At 47.8% G+C, this 24,602-nt stretch overlaps 4 protein-coding genes across 7 annotated transcripts; all 4 read left to right on the top strand.

Annotated features, from left to right (window-relative positions):
- The first annotated feature begins 10,114 nt into the window (after positions 1 to 10,114).
- On the top strand, positions 10,115 to 11,792 carry LOC9660102 (prohibitin-1, mitochondrial). Of its 2 annotated transcripts, none has more exons than XM_024683871.1 (6): positions 10,115 to 10,332; positions 10,425 to 10,541; positions 10,636 to 10,806; positions 10,853 to 11,065; positions 11,338 to 11,546; positions 11,632 to 11,792. In XM_024683871.1, the coding sequence occupies exons 1-6, from the start codon at positions 10,159 to 10,161 to the stop codon at positions 11,648 to 11,650; spliced, it is 903 nt and encodes a 300-aa protein (XP_024539639.1). In that variant the 5' UTR covers positions 10,115 to 10,158; the 3' UTR covers positions 11,651 to 11,792. The 2 variants fall into 2 exon arrangements, with proteins under 2 accessions (XP_024539639.1, XP_024539640.1); XM_024683872.1 differs by having other exon boundaries at positions 11,338 to 11,554.
- Positions 11,793 to 11,926: 134 nt separating this feature from the next.
- On the top strand, positions 11,927 to 14,819 carry LOC9659839 (probable WRKY transcription factor 3). The gene is made up of 5 exons (XM_024683868.1): positions 11,927 to 12,908; positions 13,003 to 13,191; positions 13,261 to 13,847; positions 13,921 to 14,079; positions 14,143 to 14,819. The coding sequence occupies exons 1-5, from the start codon at positions 12,384 to 12,386 to the stop codon at positions 14,612 to 14,614; spliced, it is 1,932 nt and encodes a 643-aa protein (XP_024539636.1). The 5' UTR covers positions 11,927 to 12,383; the 3' UTR covers positions 14,615 to 14,819.
- Positions 14,617 to 17,526, top strand: LOC9659838 (short integuments 2, mitochondrial). Of its 2 annotated transcripts, none has more exons than XM_024683870.1 (10): positions 14,617 to 15,026; positions 15,084 to 15,188; positions 15,269 to 15,346; positions 15,418 to 15,544; positions 15,601 to 15,671; positions 15,730 to 15,826; positions 15,878 to 16,008; positions 16,063 to 16,580; positions 16,700 to 16,938; positions 17,015 to 17,526. In XM_024683870.1, exons 1-8 carry the CDS (start codon positions 14,646 to 14,648, stop codon positions 16,318 to 16,320), a joined length of 1,248 nt encoding a protein of 415 aa, XP_024539638.1. In that variant the 5' UTR covers positions 14,617 to 14,645; the 3' UTR covers positions 16,321 to 16,580; positions 16,700 to 16,938; positions 17,015 to 17,526. The 2 variants fall into 2 exon arrangements, with proteins under 2 accessions (XP_024539638.1, XP_024539637.1); XM_024683869.1 differs by having other exon boundaries at positions 14,652 to 15,026; positions 16,697 to 16,938.
- Positions 17,527 to 18,205: 679 nt separating this feature from the next.
- Positions 18,206 to 22,241, top strand: LOC112349440. 2 transcript variants are annotated; one of them, XM_024683866.1, is made up of 3 exons: positions 18,206 to 19,025; positions 19,149 to 19,284; positions 19,434 to 22,241. In XM_024683866.1, the coding sequence occupies exons 1-3, from the start codon at positions 18,787 to 18,789 to the stop codon at positions 21,879 to 21,881; spliced, it is 2,823 nt and encodes a 940-aa protein (XP_024539634.1). In that variant the 5' UTR covers positions 18,206 to 18,786; the 3' UTR covers positions 21,882 to 22,241. The 2 variants fall into 2 exon arrangements, with proteins under 2 accessions (XP_024539634.1, XP_024539635.1); XM_024683867.1 differs by having other exon boundaries at positions 18,924 to 19,029.
- Positions 22,242 to 24,602: the final 2,361 nt, after the last annotated feature.

The raw sequence follows: 24,602 nt of genomic DNA, 5'->3' as shown, positions 1-24,602 counted from the left end.
TCACCAGCGACTCTCGCAAGGTGGTTATCGATGGCCCTTCCATAGGCCTACATTTGGAGAAGCGTGACATGAAGTTCTTCTCAGGCAACAGTCTTAACTTGCAAGTACCCAGCCTCCAACAACATAGCAGCACGTCATTCCCTCTGATTGACTTGATGTCCCCATTGTCCTTTTCCAAATCTCAACTGGGTGCCAAGGAAGAGAACCAAATACAAGGTTTTAATGATGATGGAGGGTGACAAGTTTCTGGATTTGCGGAGGTTGTGTGTGGTGGAAGACATTCCAGATGATCAGCTGCTGCAGCAGCAGTTGAGCGAGAAGTCCAGAGTGGATCAAGCAAGAGGAGACACCTGAGCGGAAGAAAAAGAGGATGTACCTGCCTTTCTAGATGACGATTGCTCTCAAGATGCAGGATGATGTTAACAACCCAATCATCAACGAGATCTTCGACATTTTGTTAGATTGGAACGCAATTCAGAAAGAGACCATTGGGAACTTTGCCTCCTCATGTCCCCAAACGTAAGTCCTCCAATATCAACTGTACCATCCATCCTTGAACACAGGAAACAGAAGCATACACTACAAGCATATTGAAGATGACATGACTGTGTTTGGCATATGGATGGAAGCCATTTGGAAGACACACACTGGATTCATGGAGCAAACTCCTTTGAGTATCAAGTGCATGGCTGGTAAGTTAGTTGGGAAAAAATTGACAATTAAATATGTTGTTTGGTGTTTGTATCAATGTTGCATTTTATTTGTTTGAACATGGATAGGCCGATGGTCGTGGTACTGTCTATTTGTTTTCCTGGTCACATGTTGCCATCAGATTGAAACTGAGAAGCTTGACCAGAGCCTGAAACCCTAGACCCTAAAGTCCGTTATGAATTGCACGGGTATATTCTCTCTTCAACCGTGCGAGGATAATAGTGCCAGTTGGGGATGATGCGCATGCAGCGATAGACCCTGATGCTAGGTGGATAGATCTCCCTCCTATCTCCAGGAACATGGATACGGGAGTGCTATGAGGATCTCTATGCCGACATGAGAGAGCTCGCAAGCCTGGGCAAGAACTACCTCCACATATCAGGAAACCCTGGAATCAGCAAGTCGTGCTTTCTGTGGTACGTCCTGAAACGGCTCCTCAGTGAAGAAGGGATACTGGCCTTGATAGTTCAGCTCATTGAAAGAAAAAGGGAGGAGGTTTACAACTTCAAACCAGATGGGAGTTACACACCCGTTTCTGAAGACGCTTCAATCAATACATCAAACACAGTCACCATCTCCTTGCATTGTACTCTTCCCTTTCCTGTTCGATTGTAACGCAATTCAGAAAGAGACCAAACAAAATACCCATATAAAAACTTGCACATACCTCCTTGCACCAACAGGGAACTTTGCCTCACCCAGCTTTCTGCTCATGTCCCCAAACTTGAGTCCTCCAGTATCAACTGTACCGTCCATCCTCGAACGGAAAATGTCGAAGACCTCCTCGATGGTCAAGTAGTTGATTGAGCCGTTAATCTGATCCTGCATCTTGAGAGCAATCGTCATCTGGAAAGGCAGGTAGATCCTCTTTTTCTTCCACCCAGGCAATCCACTTTGGACTTCTTGCTTGCTTCTTCAACTGCTGTTGCAGCAGCTGATCATCCAGAATGTCTTCCACCATGCATAAGCATTGTGAATCTAGAGACTCGTCACCCTCCATCTTCACTAAAACGGCATACACTTGGTCTTCCTCCTTCACGCCTTGTAGGCCGGACGGGATGTCGGGATGCTCCTTTCTGAACACCATCAGCGAAGAGCATAAGGCGTAGTAGTCACTTTTGTTCATTGCTCTCTGCTTCAATGCATTCGAGATATGGAAAAGGATGAGTGGGGGGTACACCAAGTCTATTGGAGGGAATGACGTGCTGCTAGGCCATAGATAGTGGAGGCCAGGTACTTGTAGGTTGAGACTGTTGCCTGAGAAGAACTTCAAATCACGTTTCTCCAAATGCAGGCCAATGGCAGCATCATCAACACTACAGAAGTGACCACCCTGTGAGAGTCGGTGGTGAGCATAGCATTCGCACAAGACCCAATCTCTGCAGTGAAGCCAATACCCGAGCCCACTCCACCCAATGCTTGATCTGTCCCTTGTAGCATGCAATGGTGAAACAATCTATGACCCACTCCGAAGTGAAGGAGATATGATCCACAAGGGTCAAGTCCAGACTTGGCCAGGAAATGGAGGTCCCTGGCAAAAATAATCCACGGTAAATGTTGAGCTCTCCCACTTTCACAGCATGGCTCACAGCCATGCCTATCATGTCGTATACACGTTCCAAAGGCATGAAGTAGTACCTCGTGATTGGCCCGGCTATGTAGTACATCGCCCAGAAGTCGACGTGCGACTTATTTGCGTTCTCGGGCGCCGAGAAGTAAACCTGCTGCAACTCCTCGACAGACCAAGGAGGCATGTAGAGCGCAAAAAAGCCTCTCTCATCGATGATTTTGACCGCTGGCATCCAGTTACTCTCCTTGCACGACGTGAACAATGCTGTTGTTCAGGACACATTGAATTCAAGGAGGAAACTGCTTTGAGTATCAAGTGCACGGCTGGTAAGTTAGCTAGGAAAGAGCTGACAATTTTTGTGAACGAGATAGGCATTAGTTATCTGGTATTTGTATCAATTTTGCATTTTTTCCTTTTTATTCCAGCATCTTCAAACACATGTGATGTCTTCCCTACCTACTATCCTCAACATGGAACTAGAGGACACACATAGGCTCAGAGTCCTGACTGTTCCTCGTGCTGTCTACCAGTTTTCATGGTCGGGTGACACAGCAGCTGTTCTCATCAGATCGAAACTGAGAACCTCAAGGTTAATTAAATTCGTGTTCCCATCGGATGAGGGGGAGGGGGAGAAGAATACTAGTTACATATAAAGCTGAGAAGTGTGTTTGGAATGTACTTGACTCAAATGGTTTAGTACAGCTGGACATGCTGTGTGGAAATTGACAGATGACATAGCAGACTTTGCTGAGATTTGCAGCACTCGGGAGTAGTGGTCCTCCAGATCAAGCTGGAAGTGGGCAAGGTCAACGAGCCGGTCATTGCAGGGACTGTAGGGAAAGGAAGCAGCGTCCTTGATCTGGAACCACAAAATCTGAGATGTTGAAGCCATTTATCATCAAGATCCCTCCGTGACCATCGACTTGCAGGCTCCACGATCATCAAGATTGCGTTGCCCCGCAATGTGTTCCTCACGGCTGGACTCTGGAGGAACATGCACATTCAGCCAAGAGCGTGGATAGTCAACGTGCCTTCGTGGGAGATTGCCGATGATTTACCACAGAGGCGGCAATTGTGAGCTGGAAGAACTGGATGAGCTCGCTCTAGCTCCTCCTCCTCTGGAAGAAGCAAGCACAACTGCCAACTTGAGGTAGAGAGCTGTGGCACACTTTATAGGGACACTCTCGCTTAAGTGTTTTCCAACTTCTAAACTTTCGTTGATTAGAAAAGAGGCTAAACAAATAAATAATCTCATCACTCTGTCATCAGGAGACGTTTAGTGCAGTCAAGGGCTAGGGGCAGGTCTCGGGAATTTCGCCACATGGAGTTTGTATCAAGTCATGTACTGGTTTGGAGTGGAAACCAAAATAAAAGAAAGGAAGAGAAAAAAATGTACCTCAGCCACATACAACTGTCAGAGTTGTGGTGCAGGCCCGCAGCACTTCTCTAATTACGCAATGTCGATTATAAGTGACACCTCAGTGGCTGATTCTTCCCCCCAAGTAATGTTTGAAAGAATTCTTGGTTATCAATTCATTTGATTCAGGCATTCAGCGTGAGACCATCAATTCAACTTTATCCAGACCTTTTTAGTTGATTCCTTTAGGGCACTTTAGGGCAACGAAAGGAATGTTTCCTTTTTTTTTTTTCTTGTATGTTTTGTAGAGCCAGATTTCGCTCTTCAGAATTTTGGTTATATGTGTATTTCAATTGGTTTGAGCATTTGCTATTTCTCTTTCATATAAAACAATCAAGGCTTTACATGGGATGCGTTACTGGAACTTGCAGAATCTGTCACGGAAGATCGGGAGGCTTACTTGCGTACAAAAAGAGCCTCACTGACCTGTACCCATTCGAAGTAGCTCACTGTGACACTGCATGAGCTTGCAAGGATGTCCTGATGCCCTTCTTTGGAAAAATCTGGTCACAAAAACCATCAATTCAATTTAAAAACACTTTTGATTATTCCTATTATACCTCAGCCTCTGGGCTGAGTTTTATGGTATGCTACTTCTACAATATCCCCTCACATCCTTTGCATTCTCCCTGTGGTTTTACAAATTTTACAGACATCAGTAAAAATAAATGAGAGCAAAGCTTTTACCTGTTGAGAACACCACCCAAGGCAGCTAAGATGAGCTCATCACAGTCTTCTATTAGGATGGAGCTTGCGTCGATTGGATCTCCCAACTGGAAACCACCATTTTCTTGGGTGTGCTTTATCAATGCTGGGATATCCAATCCAGCATTGTTCTTTATTGCTTCGGTTATGTCACTTACTGCCTCCTTTGGCCTTAAAGAGGAATTAGGCAGTATGGTGACCAACTTGCCAAATCCTTGCAAGACCTCTCAGTCAGAGAAATAACAGCCCAGAGAAACAATGGAAGCTATAAACTGCTCTACCTGGATCACAAAAGAAGTTTGGTTCCAGGGAGATTTGCCATGGTCAGCAAGTAATGCTTCAGTCATGTATAAAACTCCTCTTCCAGTGGCAGCCTCACGGCTTACAGAGCCACTGAGGTCCTGAGAAGCAAAAACAATATAAGAGGAAAAATCACATAATCATAAAAATACAAGCTTACAAGTTGCTTTCCAGTGACTATTGTTGGAGAGTACCCTTGAAACTTAGAGTATTCATCCAGAATCCAAGCCATGGTTTGTGAAGAAACAAATATATGAAAATTCATAAAAAAAAGGAAGAAAAAAAATGTGAAAAAAACCTGAGCATTCATTCCCATGTCAGGTGCTGGAATATCCATACAAACGTGAGCCACTCTAGCTCATGGACGTTCATCATGGGGATTACAGTCATAGGGCCCTCTAATTGTCATGCTATTCTGTAGGAGAAGAACAAAAAAATTTAGAAATTAAGCAAGATTCCCTAAAATATTTTACTATAAGAATCTATCATAAGTGCCTGGCTGCCGGATCCAGCCAATTGCAGCCGTCTGATGGGGGGTAATTGTAAAAGGGTTATTTTTTTAACCACATCTTAGCGAATAATTGTGCTGATGTTTGCTCCTAGCCAATGGGAAGTAGCCAAGCTGTGTGGGGCAGGAGAAAAATGCATTGCAACACATGTTATATACAATGTGTTAACTGTGACTACTCTTGTGGTTTGTCAAGTGAATTGGTTTTGTTTTGTAATGTTTTTCTAGGGTTTATAAAATGGCGAGAGAGCCCCTGGCGCTGCTGCTGATTTGCAATCCAAATCTAAAGCATTGTGTCAACACCGCTAGAATGAGCTACATCTTAGTACAGTTTGTGTCAAAATTTAATTGATTTGTTTGTGCCTTCTTCTAGCATTGTTTTAGTTCCAAGTTTGCTTTGGTAGTGGTAGAGTTAAAAAATGAAGGGTCAGATGCTTATAAGCAAATCTATATGGCAAAATGATAGTGATTGAGTGGAGAATCACTGCTGGAAGCAACACTATTGTCTTGAAAAGTCACCAAGGTTGGTTTTCTATCGTGTAAGGGATTTACTTCTTTTATATTGTGTATTCCAGGTGAAAAACTTTCTTCAAACAAGCAGGATTTGTGTGATGTGATCAACCATCTCAATGTAAGCTAAGATTGTATTTTTAAAATTTTCTACTTTCCTACTGTCACCTTTTTTTTTAGATTGATGGAAAACCTGTGTGTGATTATGTCTCAAGGCATGAGTCAAGATTTTTTGGGTAGCAAGAAAGAGAAATTCAAGGTAACAATAGCTTTCATTTCTAAGCTGGTGGTTTAACATATGCTTATGCTATAGTACTTCAAGGCAACACTTTGGGAGAAAGTTTCGAAATTGCTGGATATGAATGTGAAAACTATTCAAGTGTGTTGTGATTGCCTTCAAAAGGACAGGAAATCTTCTGAAGTGCTCGAATAGGATCTGGTGAAGATAGAAGAGAAACTTTTCCATGCAGAACAAATGGATGAACTTGCCAAAGAAATTTGCACCTTGCAAAAGAGATTGGTTTGGGCTATAGTTTATGAGACAGACAAGAAACTTGAAGACATCCAAGTATTTGTAAGAGAACTCAAGCAGTTTATACTTCTAGTTGAAGAGGATATCGAGATGCAATTAGTGAGCAGTTTGGTCTTTTATTTGTTGGATGTCTAAGGTTTTTGTGTTGCAATAATTATTTTCATAGACATTATTTTCAATGTAATAATGATAATCAAAATGGTGTTTGCTAACTGGGGCAGCATATGCTGAGCAATGACTAGTATTTTAATGGTATGAGACCCTATATATACCAAAAATGCTTGGGCTAAACCTTGATCAATGGCTATATTGAATAGAATGAAAAAACCTCCCCTATATATATAAGAAATGTTAAGTAGATTTATAGAAAATGCCCAGAGACTATTTATCTCAACACTCTCTCTAGAAGATCTTATGAGGAGCATAGTTTCCTATGGATAATTCGGCCCTTCGCGCCTTGACAGAAAGTCCACCAGATCACTGAAAATTGACCATGACATAAAAGCTTGGCCTAGGCATCCAAAGGGACAGCTGTCACAAGTCCTTCTAACCAATGGCAATCCTGTGCCTCACACACATGTTTTCATGTTAAGTTATTATCTTAAATGAGTTATTATAGTGTAAGGGTATATTGACGGATAGTTGAGATAGGGACATTGTGGAAAAAATAACATGTGTTACATTCATGTAGCAGATTAAGACCCATTTCTTTCTTCCTCTATATTAATTTTTCCAGCACATTATTGCAGCTTACTATTTAATATATGAAACCCTGAAATTTGTGTGTGGATTTTAGGGGAAAGAAGAGTGGGATGTGATTGATTGCTCTATAACAAAAGCTAAAGTACTAAAAAATAATGGTGCATTCTAAGAATTCAACTACCAACTTATTTATATTGTTTTTGCATCTTTTTCTTTTGTTTAATGTCATTACATTATAGATTTTGGGAACAATGGATCATGTAACAGTAAATATCCAAGTGATCCTTTCAAAAGTGATACCTTTTGTGTACAATAAAAAAAAGTTACAACATTTATTTCCACTTTAGTAACTCAATGGATCATAAATCAGTAAAAAATAAGATGACATAATTGCACATGTTACATAAAGTGTCTATTCAAGTGAGATGTGCAATTGAAACATGATTGTGTGCAATTAAAAACAAGAAAAAACAATAATCTGAATAAATAAAAACTGTTTATTTTAAGATCACTAGAAGAAAGTCCAAACTTAGAAATATATTTGCTTTAAAAATAATTATATCAAATCAAACTTTTATTTCAACAAATTTTTCTTACCCTAAGCAGGAGTATATATATAGGAAGAATCACTCAGGTCTATTCTCTCCTTAGGGCCTGATGCACAGATGGAATCGATAGCGCCAGTTGGGGATGATGGGCGTGCAGCGACAGACCCTGATGGTAGGTGGATAGATCTCCCTCCCATCGCTAGGAGGAGGCGGAAAGTGTGGATACGGGAATGCTATGAGGATCTCTATGCCGACATGAGAGAGCTCGCAAGCCTGGGCAAGAGCTACATCCACATATCAGGAAACCCTGGAATTGGCAAGTCGTGCTTTCTGTGGTACGTCCTGAAACGGCTCCTCAGTGAAGAAGGGATACCGGCCGTGATAGTTCAGCTCGTCGAAAAAAAGAAGAAGAGGGTTTACATCTTCAAACCGGATGAGTTACGCACCCGGTTCTAAAGAGGATTACGAAATCCCGGGGGCTTGGCTTCTCACGGATCAGGAGTTTGTTGGGAACTTCGCTACACATACTGTGCTCTTTGCATCACCGGAGGAGAGCAATTGGGTGGACGCGCTCAAACTCATCAATGAGATAGGCTTCTTTGCGCTTTACATGCCTCCTTGGTCTGTCGAGGAGTTGCAGCAGGTTTACTTCTCGGCGCCCGAGAACGCAGATAAGTCGCACATCGACTTCTGGGCGACGTACTACATAGCCGGGCCAATCGTGAGGTACTACTTCATGCCTTTGGAACTTGTATACAACATGATAGGCATGGCTGTGAACCATGCTGTGAAAGTGGGAGAGCTCAACATTTACCGTGCATTATTTTTGCCAGAGACCTCTGTTTCCTGGCCAAGTCTGGACTTTACCTGTGTGGATCATATCTCCTTCACTTCGGAGTGGGTCGTAGATTGTTTCGCCATTGCATGCTACAAGGGACAGATCGAGGACTGGATGGAGTGCACTCGGGCACTGCCTTCACTGCGGAGTGCAGCTTGGGTCTTGTTTGAACGCTATGCTCACCACCGACTCTCGCAGGGTGGTCACTTCTGTAGCGTCGATGATGCTGCCATTGGCCTGCATTTGGAGAAGCGTGACGTGAAGTTCTTCTCAGGCAACAGTCTCAACCTGCAAGTACCTGGCCTCCACTATCTACAGCCTAGCAGCCCAGCAACATTCCCTCCGATAGACTCGGTGTACCCCCCACTCGTCCTTTTCCATATCTCGACTGCACTGAAGCAGAGAGCAATGAACAAAAGCGACTACGACGCCTTGTGCTCTTCACTGATGGCATTCAGAAGGGAGCATCCTGATGTCCTGTCGGGCTTGCAAGGCGTGAAGGAGGAAGACCAAGTGTACGCCGTTTTAGTGAAGATGGAGGGTGGCAAGTCTTTGGATTCAGAACCCTTGTGTGTGGTGGAAGACGTTCCAGATGATCAGCCGCTGCAGCAGCAGTCGAAGAAGCGAGCGAGAAGTCCAGAGTGGATCAAGAAAGAGGAGATGCCTGAGCGGAAGAAAAAGAGGACGTACCTGCCTTTCGAGATGACGATTGCTCTCGAGATGCAGGATCACGTTAACGGCTCGATCAGCTGCTCGACCATCGAGGAGGTCTTCGACATTGTCCGTTCGAGGATGGATGGTACAGTTGATACTGGAGGACTCAAGTTTGGGGACATGAGCAGAAAATCAGGGGAGGCAAAGTTCCCAACAGTGTTGATGCGAGGAGGTACGTGCAAGTTATTATATGGGTATTTTGTTTGGTCTCTTCCTGCATCTCATTACAATCCAACAGGAAAGGGAAGCGTACAATGCAAGGAGATGGAAGACGGTGTGACTGTGTTTGGTGTATCGATCGAAGCTGTTCGGACCACAGTACACACTGAATTGAAGGAGGAAACTGCTTTGAGTATCAAGTGCACGGCTGGTAAGCTAGCTGGGAAAGAGTTGACAATTTTCGTGAATGAGGTAGGCATCAGTTATCTGGTATTTGTATCAATGTTGTATTTTCTTCTTTTATTCCAGCGTCTTCGAACACATGTGATGTTTTCTCTGCCTACTATCCTCAACATGGACACACAGAGGCTCGGAGTCTTGACTGTTCCTGGTATTGTCTTCCAGTTTTCATGGTCGGGTGACACAGCAGATGTTCTCATCAAATCGAAACTGAGAACCTCAACATTAATTAAATTTGTGTTCCCATTGGATGAGGAATAGGCAGAAGTTAATTATTTGGTGAAAATTCAGTGAATGTTTACTTAAAAAATGCCATGAAGGTTTTCTTTGACAAATTTTCCTTTATTTTTAATAAAACAAATTATAAAATCTGTATCAACATATTGCAAATGTAGGAAGGAAATCAATGGCTATGTTGTTTATCAAAATCCTTGTTATAGGAAACGCATACATTGATCATTCATCAAGTAGAATATTTTCATTGAGCTTCTCTTGCAATCCAGACATCATCTATGACTGGAGTTGACTTGACGTTGACTTCACATGAGCTTTACCCTTAAATACCTTGACTTAGGGCAGCTACCGTTTAGTCCTAATTAATTATTTGGCTAATCTGTCTAGGAGTTTAAACCCAAAACCCTCACGCCCAGATGCCCTAACCCTTTGCGAGGTGGGAGGCGTGGAGGCGTGGAGGCGCAGCGAGGATGAACAATTTCCGCAATGTGAAGATGCCGTCGGGCGCTGGCCCCGCGGGAGCGCTGGCCAAGGTACTCACTGTCGCCGGTGTGGGGATCTACGCCCTCGCCAACAGCTTGTACAATGTGGACGCCGGGCATCGCGCCATCGTCTTCAATCGCCTCGTCGGGGTCAAGGACAAGGTAGGCGAGCTTGCCGCAAGCATCGCATTGCTCTCTCTTTTATTTCGGGGATCGCCCTTTTTGTAGAGTTCGATTGATCTTTTGCCTTCCAGGTCTATCCCGAAGGAACGCATTTGATGGTGCCGTGGTTTGACAGGCCAGTGATCTACGATGTCCGTGCTAGACCCAACTTGGTCGAGAGTACTTCTGGCAGCAAGGATCTCCAGATGGTAAGATCAGTTCGTTTTAGTGTGTTCTACGAGAACTTTTCTAGTTCTTGTTCATTCCGTGAGGCTGGAACTGATTTTGCGTTCTTGCTCTCAGGTCAGAATCTCGCTTCGTGTTCTAACACGGCCGATCGCGGACCGTCTCCCGTCGATCTATCGCACCCTGGGACAGGACTACGCGGAGAGGGTCTTGCCTTCGATCATTCACGAGACGCTTAAGTCGGTGGTTGCGCAGTACAACGCAAGTCAGCTCATCACTCAGCGAGAGGTGAGCAAGAGCGTTTCTGCGAGTTTGTACTCACAGGGTTTTGTAGGTGGTGAGCAGGGAGATCAGACGAATCCTGACCGAGCGCGCCTCGCAATTCGACATCGCTCTGGACGACGTTTCCATCACGGGTCTTACGTTTGGAAAGGAGTTCACGGCTGCCATTGAGGCGAAGCAAGTCGCGGCACAGGAAGCCGAGCGTGCCAAGTTCATCGTCGAGAAAGCCGAGCAGGACAAGCGCAGTGCCATCATCCGAGCTCAGGCATGTCCTTGTTTTCGTTCTTTGTTCTTCTTGCCCGTTCTCTTTCTTTGTCTTTCGTCGTTCTTTGTTCCTTCTTTACTCTCTTTGTTCTTCTTCCTCGTTCTTTCTTTTCTTCTTGGTTTCGTGGATGGTGTTGCAAAGATTTTTTTTGTTAATTTTTATCGCTTCGACAATGAGCTTGTTTACTCCCTTTTCTCCGTGATTCTTTCGTAGAGATTTGCCTTTTCCATGTTCTACTTCTTTTCATGGCTTTGTTGTTGCAAACTTGACAGGGAGAAGCAAAGAGCGCGCAGCTGATTGGAGAAGCCATCTCCAACAATCCCGCGTTTGTGACACTGCGACGCATCGAAGCCAGCCGGGAGATTGCTCACACCGTCGCAAACTCGGCAAACAAGCTCTTCCTCGACTCGGACTCGCTGCTGCTCAATCTCCACAGCGTAGACGTCGAAGCCGACGCCATGGCAACGCGCAAAGGAAAGAAGTAATGCGGTAACTTATAGCTTTTCTTTCGTTTTCTCCATCGCTCTTGGCTAAACTTCCTTCTCCTTTCTCTCCAAAACTTTCAGGGAAGTTTTTGGAGATTAAGATCACTCTTCGTCGTCGTCTCGTGCTCAGCATAAAACAATGGACCGAAGTTTTGGCGATTTTTTTCCTCTTTCTTTCTACAAAGATCTTGCATTTCCGTTACCTTCTATTTCGATGAGTTAAAAGTGGACGAATTCTCGACCGTGCGATTTGCGTTGTGCCACGTGGCGGCATCCCAGGCCCATTGTTTTTAACCCCGCCATTAAAAAATTGCCATGGCCCTTTCCCCTTGGTCAAAGAAGTATGTTTACGTACGAGGACAACTCATTTTTTACCATGCTCTGCGTGAATCCCCATTGTTTTTGTGAAGCGTGAGAGAGAAATTTTCACCGCTCGCATTTTGGAGGAGGGAGCGCGAGCTAAGCTGCGCCGCGGCGGCGCGAGGAATTGGCATCCAAGCTAGCGCCTTGTTCTTCGCCGCCGGTATGAGCTCCATGGCCTTGCGATTCCATCTCTTCTAGGTTATCCCCCAAGAATTTGGCCGCCGCCGGATCCATTTCTCGCGGAGTCAGCGCTGGTTGTGGCGGCATCGATCTTTGATCGCTGGGAAATCAGGGTTTCGCGCGGGCAGTGTGAACAGGGCGGTCCCCTCAGGAACACGGCATTTCGGCCGCTGGCAGCTCCACTGGCACAGCAGGGATAAGAAATTCAAGGCGCGTGTCAGCGCAGGGAAGAAATTTCTGGCAAATGGTGCTCGAGATCGCGGCTGCTGGGTGAGATTATAGGTCGGGAGATGAAGCTAGATGGGGAGGAGAGTGGAGCTGGTCCAGGGGATGGGGGTGGAGGCGTTATGCTGCGCAAGCCAACGCCTTCTCGGGGCCGGCTCTCGCTTGATTCGTTTGGAAAGAGCAGCGACTCCAGCCCAAGTCCCATGAGCTTGATGGCAAACTTTCTAGCCGACCACGACGCCGACAACTCGGCTTCTTACTCGAGCTTGCTAGCGGGAGCTATGACGGCGGACGAGAAGCAAACAGATGGTTTGAATGGGATCTCTTCGAGGCTGCTGGCTTCTTCCACGGCTGGTAGCTTTGCCGAGAGGCTAGCGGCTAGAACTTCGACGACAACCGCGACTACTACGGCGGAAAGTTGCAAGAGCGGTGGCTTGCCAGCGTCAGGACCAATCAGGCCGTCTACTGCACGCTTCAAGTCGATGCCTCCATCGCGCCTACCGATTCCAAGAGCTCCTTGCGTGACAATTCCTCCGGGGCTCAGCCCAACCACCTTACTGGATTCGCCAGTTCTTCTTTCAACATCTCATGTGAGTTTTCTCGCTCGCTCTTTCTCGCTCACTCGTTTTTGGCTCGCTCTTGGTTGGAAAGTTGTATTCATGGCTGGTTTTTTCCTGATTGCAGCAGCCGGAACCATCGCCAACTACAGGTACTTTCCCGTTGCCTCCTCTGCTTAGTGGGAACGGAATCAAACCCGGCGAAAACTCCAAGGTGAAAGAACAGGATGGGGGCGGCTCGGGCTTTGTCTTTAAGCCTTTCCCAAAGACAGGAACTCGCAACTCATTGTCGCCTCTGGGAAATTTTGGAAATGCGGTACGTGTTCATTTTAATTCACTGGTACTTGGTACTTCTCTTCGCTAACGTTGGTTATGTCGTGCTCAGGCTCCATTTAGCTTTTCACAACAGAGTTTTGCGGAGACACAATCGCATCTACAGCAGAAACCGCAAGGACACGCGCCTGTACAGTCGGATCCTTTGCCACCTACATCCTTGCAACTGTCGGCAAATATCCAAGCAGAGAAGCAGCAGGAGCCGCAAAAACAATCTCCCACACAACCGGACCAAAACCGGACGACTTCAGCTTCGCCCCCTCCTCCTCCTGCGGAAAGATCCTCGGACGACGGATACAATTGGCGTAAATACGGGCAGAAGCTGGTGAAAGGCAGTGAGAATCCTCGGAGCTACTACAAGTGCACGTACGTGAATTGCCCGATGAAGAAGAAAGTCGAGCGCTCTCCCGACGGGCAAGTTACCGAGATAGTCTACGAAGGCGAACACAACCATCCCAAGCCGCAGCCAACTCGCAGAATGGCGATGAGTGCGGCAAACCTCATGTCCAAGTCTTTGAGCGTAAGAAACGGGAGCACGGACAAGACCGAAGTAGGCCGCAATCAGTCGAATGGTGGAGCCAGCGAGCACTCATCATCGTCTGGGAGTGATGACGAGGATGAGCCCGATGGAAAACGCAGGTAAGACGCAGCTCAAGTTCTCAGTGCCGTGTACGCAAGTAACTCCTTTTTCTCTTTTGTTTCTTATCCCCAGGAAAAAAGAAAAGCTGTCCAGGGAGAGTCCTCCCATTCCGAAGAATGTCCGCGAGCCTCGAGTGGTCGTGCAGACGACCAGCGAAGTTGATATTCTGGACGACGGTTATCGCTGGCGCAAGTATGGACAAAAGGTCGTCAAAGGCAATCCACACCCCCGGTAAGAACAGTGTTCTTGTAGTTTTCGTGTGTCTTAATGCGTGCATTTATGGTTCTTCTCCAGGAGCTACTACAAGTGTACCAATCTGGGATGTCCGGTGCGAAAGCACGTCGAGAGGGCCTGTGATGATCCCAGAGCAGTGATAACTACGTACGAAGGCAAGCACAATCACGATGTTCCTGCAGCGAGGAACAGCAATGCTCATGATAGGAATGGCGGCGGCGGCAGCGGCGGCGGCGGCGGCGGTGGTGCTGGCGGAATGGAGATGGTTCCCATGCTTGGAGCTCCGCCAGGGAGCTCGGTTCCAAGCCAGAGTGGTGGATCCGACTCGGCTCTCAGCCTTCCAGCGACGTCGGCGGTCACGTCCCCGGAGGTTACTGCCGCGGCGGAGGGGGATTCGTTTGGAAGAACTCTCGAGGGTGTGAAGCCCGAGCGGCAAGAGTTCTTGACGGGATCGCCAGTGATTATACCGGTGGTGAGGCCGAAAGAGGAACTCCAGCACGATGCTACTGGCAAGTTAATGCTGAGGCCGTGACGAACACGAGGTGGAAGAAGCGAATGAAGCCATGGAAGTGGAAGAAATCATGGTAAAAAAGAAGAAGATGGAGAAGCTCAAGATCAAATCCACCATGGTAGAAGAAGGCTCTACCATAAAGAAAGAAAGGAAAATCTTACGAAAGGAGAAAGAGAGGAGATATAGGCCTTGTACATTAAATCTTCAAGAGCTGGATTTTACTTTACGAGGATTTAGGGTTCTTCGTTTCTTCGTCTACGGAGTTATGGCGGCTCCCGCGGCCAAGAAGCTCAATCTCATCACGAAGATGGCGCTCCAGACGGCCGGTAATGCCAAGGTTTGCTGGTATCCGGGGCATATGGTCAAGGCGATGCGCGATATCCAGCAGCGCTTCAAGTATGTGGATCTGGTGCTGGAAATTCGCGATGCTAGGGTATGAGAGTGAGAATGTGGGAGGATTTGCTTTAGTTTCTTGGTTTGCTTGTGGCAGATTCCGCTTTCCTCCGCGAACGATGAGCTTGGAGAGTTTATTTCGAAGAAGAAGCATGTCATTGTGATGAACAAGATGGATTTGGCGTCTTCGAATATGATCCATGTAAGTGTTGTGTGTGTGTGTGCCATCGTGTTTGCACACGATGTGGATGGATCGGTTCTTAGGTGGATTTGTTTTGGTAGAATTGGAAGAAATACTTTGAAGCTCAAGGCCAGGTTCCCATCTATGTAAACGCTCACTCGAAACACTCGGTCCACAGTGTAAGAGCTCTTTTCGTGTTTTTCTTTCATGGGAATTTTCTGTGTGGGTTCTTATGGCTCGGACACTACAGATGGTTGTTGATATCAAGGAGCGTTTAGCTGGTGCTATCCAAAAGGAGGCCACGCTTCTTGTGATGATAGCCGGCATTCCAAATGTTGGAAAGTCTGTGCTCACGAATGCTTTATATCAGGCCACAGGTAGACCTTTTCTTCATTGTTTCTCTGGGTTTGTAACGAGCTTGTTTGTATCTTAGTGCAGGGCAGGCCTAAGAAGGCTCAAGTTGGCCCGCTTCCTGGTGTTACCAAGATCATTTCAGGATTCAAGGTACTTAAGTTTTTTGGTCTTTTTGATTTGGAGATTTTACTAATATCTTTGTCGATAGATAGGCCAGTGTCCCAGTATTTATTTGCTAGATACACCAGGAGTTTTGATTCCGAACATCAAGAGTGTGGAAACTGGATTGAAGCTGGCTATAACAGGTGCGTGTGAATTTCGCTCGTGGAAAAGATCACGGTCTTGTGCTTATCCAGGCGCTGTCAAGGACTCCGTTATCGGCGAAGATCGACTTGCCAGATACTTGCTGGCGCTGCTAAACATTCGAAGGCCAGTGTTTGCGAAGAAACTAAAGCCAAATGCCAGAGACTACGGCCACTGGGAAGTGGTAATGAAGCGAGCATTTGGTTTCGGACGGACTCTAATGCTTGTAATGATGCAGAAAGGATGCTCCCCGCAGGAACGAGCCGTCCGCGAGGCTATCACCTCCCTGATGATCAACTTCGACGGCGATCTGGAAGACGAGGACGCGATGACAGAGCTGATCGACAACCAGATGTACGAGCTGCGAAAGACCTTCAGAGTCCCGCAGTCGGACGGATACGAGGGGTACAACAAAGTTGCCAGAAGACTGCTACAGTTTTACAGGGGTGGCAAGCTGGGATCATACGTGTGGGACATACTTCCAGAGGGTGCTTAAGCGTGCGGGGGGTGAAGTGAAACAGACGTGGCCATTGCTCGGCCGCCTTCACATGGCGGGGGTGATATAGGTGCAATGCAAGCTGCCAAGAGAGGACGGGTGAAGTGCCGTTTTTGGGGATCAGGGACGAAGAGACTGAGCGCAGCAGAACTCTTAGACAACAACCGGGGTCAAGTGGGCCTTGCAAACACGTCGGAGCACAACTTGTTTGACCTCCGCGGCTGCTGAATCGATCCATTACAAATCTCTGGCGTCAATAGGTAATTACGTTTTCACACAGAAAGGACGCTGTGTGGTCCAAGTCTCTCCTTTTTCTTTTTCCCCCCTTTGCTTTCCTGTCTCTCTCTCTAACTTTTGCTACTTGTTTGTTAACCAGCAGGGAGCTTGGCGATTGTTACACGCAACAAAATGAAGCAGATCTACCTGTGAAGCTTTTGGAATGGCCTGCACAGAAGGGAATGAGGTGGATTTGGTACCTGAAGGACAGCAGACCTCCCAAGAAGGCGAGGAGAAGAAAAGAGAGAATTTTAAAGCGGGGCAAAGTCTGTTGACGTTTCACCAACTGTGGGGGCTGTGGCGGCTTTTCGCTGTAGCCTTGTCATATAACCAACAACGGTGGTACGTGAGCTTGCACCCTCTTTCTCTTTCTCTTTCTCTCTCTGCCTGGCATTTATCTCCTTTTCTTCGTCCTCAGGTTTCGTTTCCAGCTTTGTCTCAGGCGCTAGATTGCCAAGTTCTGTACGCGACCAATAAAGAAGCGGGCCTTCCAGCAGCTTATCTATCCTGCGGGAGCACACAACACAACAAAGGCCAGCAACAGCAAGGCGAAGGTGATGAGTTTAAGTTAAGCATCTCACTTTTCTAGTTTCCTCTCTGCTTTAGTTTTTTCCTGCTTGTGTTTGACTCAGAGGTTGAGTAATTGGTGCTTTGAGTGGAGAAGTGATTGATTGATTGTGTTGGGGTTGCTTACTTCACTTTGCATTGCTCACCAGTAGGGGCGCTAGGACTGTTTGAGATGACATGATCCTCCCAAGAATGAGGGAGAATTATAAGCTAGCATCAGCTAAAGAGATGAGAAAGAGGAGGCTCAGCAAACAAGACGATGAGATTGGGAATGAAGGGATTTGAGGATTTAAGGATTGGATTGAGAGTTGCAAGACAAGAAGAGGGGGAAAATGGAAATAAAAAAGAAGGTGAAAAACTAAACTTTTACCACATCTCAATCATCTCCAATTATATGAGTCCCCCACCTTGCAGCCAGCTGAGGTACAGCCTTTCATGGGGGTTTGACGCGTGGCAGCCGCTCATGAGCCCACCACCCCCGAGCTTTTGAGATTTTAATCTCTTTTAATCCGTTTTTTGCTAGACATTTATTTGGAAATAAAGATTGAGAAAGCAACACAACAGCTTCTGAAACATCAACTCGATTCACCATTTCTCCTTTTTTTTTTTTTCAATTTGAGTTGATTTCAGAAAAAAGTTTAGAAAACGTAACGGAGTTTTACTCCCACGTACAGAAAAGTTTGGTATAAATCTTCCTTGGCCGAAAATTCGTGGCACCGCCCGGCTTCTTCCCGCAGCCACGCGAGGCAGCAAACAACAAACAACACGCAAAGTTAAGTAGCTCAACTCGCTCGTCAAAGGGGGCAAAACACAAATAAAAAAAAGGATAAGAGATAAGAAAATGCAAAAAAAAGAAAGAAAAAAAAGCATACAAGGAAGAAAAACACAAACAACAGCAACGAATCTCAATCAGTCTAGCTTACATGCCCAAATAATTGAGTTAAAGAAAAGGAGCTACTATTACAAAGATTTTTATGCCGCTGTATATAAATTTGTCCGCGGAAGCGATCATCATCCTCTGTCTACGTTTGTTTTTCCGGAACCTCTTGATCTTTTTCACGATGTTTTTACTTGGCTTCACCACGCGTGCGTCCCCAAAAGCAGCAGCTAGCTGGCTGTGCTGTCTAACCTGACCACCAGCGAAGTGTTCTACCCATATCGGCAAACCTTCTCACTCCCTGGCCCTTTAAAGCCGCATTCCCTCTCCCCACTCCAAATTTCTCTCCTCCAATCCATCACTCCAAAGCACAATCCTCTAAACAAAGAATAACAAGGAAATTCCTTTCGTCTTCCTCGCTCGAGCGCTCTCACCCTCTCTCACACACACTCTCCCTCTCTCTCTCTCTCTTCACTCTCTCTCTCTCTCTCTCCCCCAATTCCTCTCCTCAAGTCGGTCTTCTCCGTGAATTGGCGTTGATCTTTCCTTCCAAGAGGCTTCTTCTCCTCGCGCAAGCTTTCGCGCTTGGTCCTGCTGGATTGGATTTGCTTGGATCCGACGCCAGCAGCGCTCAAGCGAAGCATCTCTTGCTTGCCTTTGCTGCATGATTTCTTCGTTGCGGCGGGGTGTTTGCAAGGCGGAGCGCGCTCGCTAGCTGGATTCGCTGGCGCGCTAATTGCATATATATGCATATAATTGAGCTGGATCCTGGACAGGCTAGCTCGGAGCAAGCACAGGAATTGGGCAGCAAACAGGAGGAGGACGAGGAGAAATCGCATCGCACTAGCACCGAAACAAAGAATTCATCCGAGAGTGACAACAATTCGACCAAGGAGGAGGAGGAGGAGGATCGTCACCAAGAGATCAAGGATCAAATTGTGTCCAGTGAAGAGCTTGAGAAGAACCAAGAAGAAGGAGGAATCAGGCAAGTGAGTGTCTCGCACGCCACCAGGAAAAACGAGATTTTCCTCGCGCTCTCTCTCTCTCTCTCTCTCTCTCTCTGAATTGTCAATTGATCTAACAATTGGTTTGCATGGTTTTCTGTTAGATCGTTGCAAAGTTCCGGGAATTCGCGATCTAGTGATCCAGTTGGAGATCAAGGCGAAGAAGAAGTTGTCGCTGGAGAGCGAGACTTACTAATGGCGGCCACGACCTTGGTTCAAACAATCTCACCACACTTCAAGGTAGAGAAAGAGATCTTCTCACTCCTCCCGTTCCCACAAGATTGGATAATTCTATCTTTCTACCCGCTAGTTTTATCTCCAAGTTCGTTTCTTTCTCGTTTTTTTTCTTTCTTTGGCTTTGCAATGGCTGATTGGCTTCCAAATTCCAGGCTCCCGGATCATCCAGCTCGGCGGCGGCCGGTCGGTGGTCAGAATTGGAGGCGGCAGCGGTCATGGGATTGGGTTTGGGACTGGGAATCCAGCGAACAACCTCATCGGTAGCAAAGCGAAGATCATCGCCAGCAGGAGGAGCAGCTCCATCAGATCCCGATGTCACGCTCACGCTCTCCCTCACCGCCGATCGCCACGACAATTCCCGCAAGAAATCATCCGCCACCGCCACTGGCACCGACCAACGATCGCGAGCAGCAGTGACAATTCAGCAAGCTCCAAAGCAAGCCAAGGAGGAAGAACAAGAACAAGAGAAAGAAGAAGAAGCAGTAGAAGAAAGCGAAGCCTCCAAAGTAGAATCCAGCAAGATGGCGACCGTGTCAATCAAGCACCAGGCCGAGAATTCCTCCGGCAGCCATAGCTGGGTGGAGGCATTGCAAAGGTCCCAACAAGATCCAGGTGGTGGTGGTGCTGGCGGAGGTAGTGGCGGCACCACCACCACCACCACCACCACCAACAACAACAACAACAACAGCAATCTTCTCATGATCCTGGATCCAGATCAAGAAACGTCCATCACCATGAATTCCACCACCAAAAGTGGTGGCGGTGGTGGCGGCGGTGGCGCAATGGTTCTGAGCTCCGAGAGTGGCAAGCTGCCCTCTTCGCAGTACAAGGGCGTGGTGCCGCAGCCAAACGGGCGATGGGGCGCGCAAATCTACGAGAAGCACCAGCGCGTGTGGCTGGGCACGTTCAACAAGGAGGAGGAGGCGGCGCGAGCGTACGACCGCGCCGCCATCAAATTCCGTGGCCGCGACGCCATGACCAACTTCCGCCCCGTCCACGACTCCGATCCCGAGGCCTCCTTCCTCCGCCTGCATTCCAAGGAGCAAGTCGTGGACATGCTCCGCCGCCACACCTACGACGAGGAGCTCGACCAGAGCCGCAAGATCACGCACGCCCGCGCGGTGGCGGCGGCTGCTGCCGCGGCAGCCGCGGCCTCCATCTCCATCATCCCGGACAATCACCACCACCACCATGCTCACCACCAACAATTCTCCTCCTCCTCGAGCTCCCAGCAAGTCCTTGGCCACCACCCCAGCTCCAAGAACTCCTGGCAGGATCATCACCAGCAGCAGCTTCGATCATCCAGCGCGGCTGCTGTGACGCGGGAGATGAATCATCCACAGATGATGATCCACCACCCAGCGTCAGCGGCCCCGCCAGCCAAGCCGTCCGCCACCGCTGCCAGCGCGGTCCACCGCGAGCACCTCTTCGACAAGGCGGTCACGCCCAGCGACGTGGGGAAGCTCAACCGGCTGGTGATCCCCAAGCAGCACGCCGAGCGCTGCTTCCCGCTGGATCTCTCCGCCAACGAGAAGGGATTGCTGCTCTCGTTCGAGGACATCACCGGCAAGGTGTGGAGGTTCCGCTACTCGTACTGGAACAGCAGCCAGAGCTACGTCCTCACCAAGGGATGGAGCCGCTTCGTCAAGGAGAAGAAGCTCGACGCCGGAGACATCGTCACCTTCGAGCGGGGGCCAGGCCAGGAGCTCTACATCAGCTGGCGGAGGAGACCGGTCCCTCCTGGCGGCGCCGCTGCTCATCCCTCGATCCATCATCACCACCACGCAGCCGCCGCCGCCGCCGCCGCCCAGCAGCACCACCACCACCAGCAGATGATGATCAATTCCGCCGCTGCCGCCGCGGCCGCGGCCGCTCGATCCAATTGGGGGATTTCTTCGCGGCAGCAGGGAGGATTTGGCAATCCACTCCCAGCGGCGCCACCACCACCCGCGGCGGCGCATCCGTGGTTCCAGTTCTCTTCTTCTGGCTCGGGGTATAGATTTCCTCCGCCGCTTCCAGGCAAGAACGATTCTTCTTCCTCTCCTCCGCCGCCCATGGCGGTGCCCATCGAGGAGATCACGCCCTTCCACCAGCAGCGGCTCTTCCAGTTCCAGGACCAGAGCGCGGCGCTGCGATCCAGCGATGGTGGCGGAGGCGGTGGCGGTGCTCTGTTTCGCGGGCAATTGGGCGGGATTGATCGGGGCGAGGGGGCCCTTCCCACCGCCGGGACGAGGCTTTTCGGCGTGGATCTGGCCAGCAGCAGCGGCAATGCGGCCCGGAAGCGATCCTCCCCGCCCTTGAACCTCGACAACCTCAAAGATGCCGGGATTGGGCATCTGTCGCTGGCGCTCCACCAAGTCCCACACGATCGCGAGGAGCGCGACGACGATCGCGACCGCGCCAGCTCCTCCAATGGCAGTAGCTCCTCGTCCAAGAGGAGGAGGCGCGATGGCCACGATCTTCCTCCATCCTCGTCACAGCTGGACGCCGCCAAGACGATGGAATCGAGCGAGGACGATCGAGAGGGTCAAGAGGGCGAGGGCGATTCTTCCAGCTCCATCTCGGCGTCGCGGCCTCACAGATTGGAGCGGCACAGCTGATCTATACGTATATATACATGTGATTCGATCGCGCGGATGATCGATCGGATCATCATTCTCAGGTGGTTTGTTTGTTCATACTCCAGCACACTCTATTTTTTCCTTCTTACACACAACATATCTTATTACTCCTCCCCTCTCCTCCTTTGTCGATTGTAACTTCCATACGTGGGGTTTGTAAATTCTTGGGGTGGCCGAGGAGAGATTTATGATTCTTTTTGGGGGGAAAGAAGTTGGTATGAAGATCATGTGGTTGCAATGGATTTGGGCAACTATTATTGAAACTTGGGTGGATCCACCCACTCTTCGCTTTGTGTATTGACAATTTTCTGATAATACAGCCTTTGGAAGTTGAAAGCTTCTCTAGGGTTTGATTCAAGAATTTCGAAGTTTACAAAGCTGGCGTGATAAAGAAATGGGATAAAAGTGTAATATCTTCTTCTCCTTTTGTGTGATTCCTGTTTGGTGTCTCGCAAACTTTCCGCGAAACCCCGTGGCTGGATTGCTCTCACGCATCACTTATCCTCCTCGTGTCAAGCCTGTGTAACTTGCCAATCTGACCTTGGACAAATAAAAGTCCAAAAGCTACGAAAAAACTACTTGGGCAGATTTTTCGGACACCTTGGGCTATCATCTCATGGGCCGATCCAAGCCACTATAATGTCCTGATGACGATGACGATGAGAAGAAAAAGAAAAAGAAAGTAATAGCCATATCATCACATGGTAGTAGGACAACAAAAAATGCGGCACCAACAGTACATTATTCCTCACGCCACCACCTTCTTTTCCCTTTTCTTATTGTTTTTGCGGCAGCCAAGTAGAAGCTTACACGATAACAATCCCCCTAACTGGGCATCTGGATCGCGATGGTCAAAGTTAAAAGCTCCCATTCTTCTCTAGGGATGGGAATTTGCGTCATGGAGATTTCACCGCCTAGAAGTGGAGGCCCTGATGTAGCCACACAACGTACATTCAGACACACAAAAACTTGGGTCCGTGACATTGATATGATCTTTAAGCCCATGAAAACAACCATGGATTCTTTGAAGTTATCCCAAGCACAAAAGGACACTTGAAGTGGTCCAAAGCTTGATTGCTGCAACTTGGGCTCTCCCGACTCATGCTAGGACTACTCGCGCCACATGCAATCTTGCCCTTTTCTAAGCGCATCATTCTGTGCTCCCACAAAAGTAGAGTGGGCCAAAAAGTCGTGGTCTTGGTTGTGGTGGTGTGATGAGCGGAGCTCAGCTCGTTCATTTATTTTCTGCGTGGTTTGAGCGCTTAATGAGAGAATGATCTTCGTAAAACATGTGCTGCTGTTGCTGAGATGATGATGTGCGGTGTGTCGAGCTGCCAATTCTAGAATTGTTCATCCATCCTCTTATAAGCTACTACTACTACTACTTGGTGCGGATTGCGACCGAGCAACAGCAACTATGGCACAAAAATGTGGGACCTGAAACTTTCGCTGCACCCACCGACTGCTACTACTGGTGACAGATTTTTTTGTGTTGGCTGCCCGTGAATCCATCGGGTTTGGATCTCTGATAGCTAAGTTCTCGCATAAATATCACACTCGCAAAGTTTGCTCAACAAAAACAACAACGCCACCAATTCCAGCAGCAGCAACAACTTGCACTATACCCAACAAAAGCTCATCTTTAAAACGCATGATTATGTTTGGAGTAATTCTTTGTTTTTTGCCAGCTTAACTACTTCCATCAACTAGCTCAATCATGCACACACACAAACACACAGGCCTGGCTTGCCAAATATTAAGTGGACATAACAGACATGTATCTCCTGTCCAGAGGAATCTACCCAAAAGCCAGGCCAACACGATTACTTCAGAAAAACAACACCAAATTAGTCTTTTCTGCGATGGATCTTCCTGTTGAGGCCAGATATGCGGGTGGCGGGGCGCTGACACGTACACGATAGGACGACCAAGTTTAGATTTTATAATCCCGCATGCCAAATCCTAAACTCTCCCGATACCGGGACTTTTCAAGTCCACAAACACACTAGCAGATGGCCCCAGCAGCAGCACAAAAGAGGAATCAAGCAGAGGATTTGGAATTTGGGAATGGGATCATGATTTGGAGTAGGAGACAAAGCGGCATTTCATTCTCCACCAACAGTCCTCCAGCTCCTCCTCCACAGAGAGAAGAAACAAAACAACTAGTAGAACTTGGCAAGAGTCCCCACCATGAAAGTGATGAGGGAATTGAGTACCAGGCTGGCCATATGGCTGTTTATACGTTATATATCTATATGTGCTCGTCACCACCACCCCTCCCCAACATTTATACCACCAAAAAGAAAAGGGGAAATATATGAAAGCAAGAGGGTTGGGTGGTGGTGTGTGTGCATGTGTACGTGGGGACTACCAGCCAATGTCTGTGGCTAACCAATTTGGTTGTGGAAAGGACGCCTGGGCCTCTAGTGGGTGGAAGCAGATCAAATTCACATATTTTTCTTTGTATTGTGTGAGTATACATATGTGATGTTGGCTGGCAGGCTTGCTGGCTGGCTGGAATTCTTACACCATTTGAGACTTTGTGAAAAAAAAAGAAGTTCTCTCCCAGAATTTTGCACACGAACAGCAACAGAGGTTCAGAAAGGGTCTCTGGGCGCACAACAACAACTTTACCAACACCAGACAGAGCCGAGCTATCTTTCAGATCGGTGGACAGTGGAACAGTTCTGTACTTTGGGC

The sequence above is a fragment of the Selaginella moellendorffii genome, unplaced genomic scaffold (genome assembly GCF_000143415.4).
Source record: "Selaginella moellendorffii unplaced genomic scaffold, v1.0 SELMOscaffold_39, whole genome shotgun sequence".
Taxonomy (NCBI): Eukaryota; Viridiplantae; Streptophyta; class Lycopodiopsida; order Selaginellales; family Selaginellaceae; genus Selaginella; species Selaginella moellendorffii.
This window is presented reverse-complemented; position numbering and strand designations above follow the sequence as displayed.

Coding starts and splice junctions, on each gene's coding strand:
- LOC112349440 (XM_024683866.1), top strand. CDS start 18,787: ATGCATATAATTGAGCTGGATCCTGGACAGGCTAGCTCGGAGCAAGCA. Junction 19,026..19,148: donor CAAGAAGAAGGAGGAATCAG/GCAAGTGAGTGT, acceptor GTTTTCTGTTAG/ATCGTTGCAAAGTTCCGGGA. Junction 19,285..19,433: donor CAATCTCACCACACTTCAAG/GTAGAGAAAGAG, acceptor TCCAAATTCCAG/GCTCCCGGATCATCCAGCTC.
- LOC9659838 (XM_024683870.1), top strand. CDS start 14,646: ATGGAAGTGGAAGAAATCATGGTAAAAAAGAAGAAGATGGAGAAGCTC. Junction 15,189..15,268: donor CGTCTTCGAATATGATCCAT/GTAAGTGTTGTG, acceptor TTGTTTTGGTAG/AATTGGAAGAAATACTTTGA. Junction 15,545..15,600: donor TGCTTTATATCAGGCCACAG/GTAGACCTTTTC, acceptor TTTGTATCTTAG/TGCAGGGCAGGCCTAAGAAG.
- LOC9660102 (XM_024683871.1), top strand. CDS start 10,159: ATGAACAATTTCCGCAATGTGAAGATGCCGTCGGGCGCTGGCCCCGCG. Junction 10,333..10,424: donor TCGTCGGGGTCAAGGACAAG/GTAGGCGAGCTT, acceptor TTTGCCTTCCAG/GTCTATCCCGAAGGAACGCA. Junction 10,807..10,852: donor AGCTCATCACTCAGCGAGAG/GTGAGCAAGAGC, acceptor AGGGTTTTGTAG/GTGGTGAGCAGGGAGATCAG.
- LOC9659839 (XM_024683868.1), top strand. CDS start 12,384: ATGAAGCTAGATGGGGAGGAGAGTGGAGCTGGTCCAGGGGATGGGGGT. Junction 13,848..13,920: donor GAGCCCGATGGAAAACGCAG/GTAAGACGCAGC, acceptor TCTTATCCCCAG/GAAAAAAGAAAAGCTGTCCA. Junction 14,080..14,142: donor AAAGGCAATCCACACCCCCG/GTAAGAACAGTG, acceptor GTTCTTCTCCAG/GAGCTACTACAAGTGTACCA.